The sequence below is a fragment of the Bombus impatiens genome, unplaced genomic scaffold, assembly GCF_000188095.3.
Source record: "Bombus impatiens unplaced genomic scaffold, BIMP_2.2 scf_0830, whole genome shotgun sequence".
NCBI classification, from domain to species: domain Eukaryota; kingdom Metazoa; phylum Arthropoda; class Insecta; order Hymenoptera; family Apidae; genus Bombus; species Bombus impatiens.
The window spans coordinates 203,925-207,709 of NT_177249.1; the positions used below are offsets into that span (position 1 = coordinate 203,925).

At 36.9% G+C, this 3,785-nt stretch overlaps 1 protein-coding gene across 1 annotated transcript; it reads right to left on the bottom strand.

Annotated features, from left to right (window-relative positions):
* Positions 1-969: 969 nt before the first annotated feature.
* LOC105681342 lies at positions 970-3,584 on the bottom strand. Its single transcript, XM_033323187.1, has 3 exons — positions 2,773-3,584; positions 2,602-2,655; positions 970-1,940 (listed from the first exon to the last, which is right to left on the bottom strand). The coding sequence occupies exons 1-3, from the start codon at positions 2,937-2,939 to the stop codon at positions 1,370-1,372; spliced, it is 792 nt and encodes a 263-aa protein (XP_033179078.1). The 5' UTR covers positions 2,940-3,584; the 3' UTR covers positions 970-1,369.
* Positions 3,585-3,785: the final 201 nt, after the last annotated feature.

The following is a 3,785-nucleotide window of genomic DNA, read 5'->3' on the forward strand; positions in this document are numbered from 1 at the left end:
GCGGTAAGTTCGTCGAGGAATCGTCCGATAATAATGAAAAAACAGAGAGATGATCTTTTTTCATAACAATCTCAGATCTCGTTTTATGTTCTGACAGAAGTCTCGTTTCTTCTTCCGGTTGCTCGTCTTCTTCCTCGCCGATCTCTCTCGACCGTTGCGCGCTTCGTTTCTTTCCTCGAGAATTGTTAGAAAAGAAAGTAGGTCTAATAGCAGGTAGGCTTTTCGATTTAACGGAGGAGATTTTCGAACGAATCTTCGTTAAAACTTTCATGCTTCCCTTCCTGTTTTTACGACGCTGAGAACTCGTTTCCTCCTCGTCCCAACTTTTCGAGAACGTAGAGGCTAACTTTAGTTTCGATCGTTTTCTCTGAGGACGCATTCGCTCGCTTCTTCGCTCGTTTCCAGGTAAATCTTCCGGCTTGAAGAATATCCAGACGTGGTAACGAGTCTTCTGAGGTCCTATGTACAGCTCGTTGCTATAGGCTGTTTGCAATAATCGAGACACGTACGACAAAATTACCTGAAAACCAAAAATGAACTTTATTCTCGAAAGACTTTTCACCGTGTTTTTATATGAATTGCTAATTTTATTCTTTTTACACGTACCTGATATAGGGATAAAAGAGCAAGATATCCTGTCAAGTACGTTTTGATAACTTCACCTCGACTTATAATCTTCGATCTGCACCCATTAGTGGAGATGGTTAAATGTTTAGGATCGTAGTTGTAGACGGCACTGGGGCTGAGAATATCGTGATGAACACAAGGTTTCGGAATGTCATTGGAACAACAGGAGAAAGGTACATCCACGGGCGTGGAAGCTTCTTCTTCTCGCTCTTCTGGTACTGATCTTTATCACACAATCAATGCATTCAAGCATTAAGATAGATTAAGAGAACTTACTAAAAATGCTAATACCTCCTTTTAAAACAGACAAAAGTAAATGGGTAAAGGTGAGATTAAACGGGATTATCTACGTTCTCCTAAAATCGTTCGACAATCATCATATTTTAAGGAACATTCTGAAAAAATATTTAGGAGCCACATGGTAAACACATTTATAGGTGCCGAGTGAAGCGCTATGTTCGTATTTATTCTGTAAATATAAAGCAAGAAAAAATTCTTCAAGACCACTATAATTATCGATAATTAAACGTAGTTGCTATTTAGAAACTAGTATTAAAGTGCAATTTCCTCAATTCACGATGTAGTTTCGTAGTTCATTTTCTCAGAAAGTTCCTCGATTATCCTTTTAACCATTTTTCACATTTATTGCTAACACTTTGTTTCCTTTTCTACACTAGCGTGCACGATGGTCACTAACCATTTAATTCTTGTTATTAACAATAATAAATGGTAATTGGTTCGATTATACCCACTGCCCTTCCAGTCGAGGACCGTTCTCCATATCCTCGGGTCCCTCCATCGACAGTTTCAGCCACGGAACTCGAAACCAATCTTCGTAACTATTATCCCCGCAACATTCGAGTTCGGTTTGAAGAGCGTCCACCCTCGCCTTCACAGCGACGTCAATTCCATATTTCTCCATGGCTTCTATCAAGCCATCGCGGCTTTTTTGCTGAAATCCGCTCAACAGAATCAAGTAAGTGGCATTTAGAATAGCTACCAAGAATCCTGACAGCAGGCAGGCAATCACGTGGAAGAATAGAAGCCGATTCACATCGTGAGGATCTACGTTGTCGTCTACTTTGTGTTGATCCTCTAAATCGTTTCTAGCTGGTTCTAGTTTCAGGTAGAGCCAGCACTTAATTCCCAGGATATAGGCAGGGGAACAGCAAACGCCAGCAGACACGATGATCGCGGTCCACACGTGACCGTCACCTGCTCGTCGTGATCCGCTCGTTAACCCACACAATAAAAAAAAAGCGAATTCTAAAAAATTCGTCGTATGACCATCACCGAGAAATGGGAGAATTTTTTAGCGCTAGTCGTGCCTGACGATAGTGAAATATTATTATGTGACTCTGCTGCAAAATGTCATTTTCCATTCTTAATAAGTTATTTTAGTTTCACGAGTTATTCTTGTTGCGATATTTCATGCATAATTCTCCGAACGTTCAGAGTCGTTTTATATGTTGAAATAATGGTAATATCAAAATTGCAGCAGTATCAATATATACACTAGCGTTCATAAGTGACGAGAAAATCGCCCGTTTTGAAACACTATTTCTAATAAAACAGATCTGTAATTAATATACGTGATAATATCTGTGAAATATAAATAGTATGACCTAGACGCCGTTAACAAGTTTATTTTGCAATTACGATATCCACGATTTTGCAATTATGGCTATCCCAAATATGCTAAATCTTCCCTGATTTATTGACGATAGAGTACATTTCAGTGTACAGTAGAACTCCATTTATCTAAATTATGTTTCAGTTAATTTCTGTTCAACCGAAGCCCAGCTGATTAAATCTTCTTATCTGGACATCAACTCTGGCTGTGTGAACGAAAAATAATAGATAGTAGGAAGAATTAATATACTTCAATTACGTGTTTATCACGATGAGTTCAGATAAATGAAATTCTGTGTATCATTAATACGATCACTAATTCCATAGATAAACGCTCGATACCTGATTAAATTGGAAAAAGATTCGATAGACTTAAGGCCGTATTTTAGAAAACTGCTACGAAATACAATCAGAAAACCTCCGGAAATCAGAGGATGAAACGAATCAGAATTAAAGGCAGTTCTTCCACAAACGACTGTTATCGATTGTTGTAAATGGTTTTCGTACGTGGACTAACCAGGGGTGATAAGATTCAGGTAATCGGCAAAGCCTCTTTCGAATCGTACGGCCCAGAAAATGGCCAGAATGACGGCTAAAAGGCCAGCCAGGTTCATGGAGAAAACAATACAGTAGAGTACTTTCACGGAGGGCCAGCAATAAACGGCATTTACTAAGCCCATGTATCGTTCGCTTTGTGATGGATAATCTTCATTGGTATCCAAGGGCCAGTCATCGTAAATAGTTTTGTGTGATTTCCCTAATTATCTCCTCTAAAGGGTTACAATACAAAATAGCTTTATTGCCAAGATATTGAAACCTGAAGTGCCATGCGATAATGCTATTTCTTTCGGTGCTATCTTTGCACTGCAAGTTTCATATAGATTGTTAATAATTTCAAGATATATTCGATTAAAAATTTGACACACGTCACATCATTTTATCTGTTGCAAGCTATCATGAAAATTCATAGCAGCGCATCTTTCTTAAATTAAGGAACTAATGAAATTGAACAAGTGGAATTAAATCGGACGAAGAGTAGAAAAATCATTGTTTGCAGCTGTCGCAACTAACGATATTACGACGGTATTATTACAGAACGATAATACTAAACCAAAGGTCGTATGGGATGAGACTTCGCCTATAATAGTTATAAAGGCTTAAACGAGGCTTATAAAGGCTCAAATATTTTAGACAACGAATCATTTTGTTTTTTCGAGTATTAGAATTAGTCAACGTTAGATAAGACAAATAGTGAAATATTAGAAAGATTATTTATTTATTTACTTATAACACTTTTTTTTCTCATGATAATATTGATCTATATCAACACTGTAATATAGATAGGATTATTAGTAATAACCATAGATGTTACGGTAATAAAAATACAGAGATGATAGTAAAGTAATAAAATTAGATATTACTATAGTGATTGTAATCAATAAGTGAATAAGTAAAAATATACATATATATATATATATGTATGCTATCTTAGAATTTATAATATTCCTTAATACATGTGCACAGAA

Coding starts and splice junctions, on each gene's coding strand:
- LOC105681342 (XM_033323187.1), bottom strand. CDS start 2,939: ATGGGCTTAGTAAATGCCGTTTATTGCTGGCCCTCCGTGAAAGTACTC. Junction 2,656..2,772: donor AATCTTATCACCCCTGGTTA/GTCCACGTACGA, acceptor TGTATTTCGTAG/CAGTTTTCTAAAATACGGCC. Junction 1,941..2,601: donor TCTTTTTCCAATTTAATCAG/GTATCGAGCGTT, acceptor CGACTAGCGCTA/AAAAATTCTCCCATTTCTCG.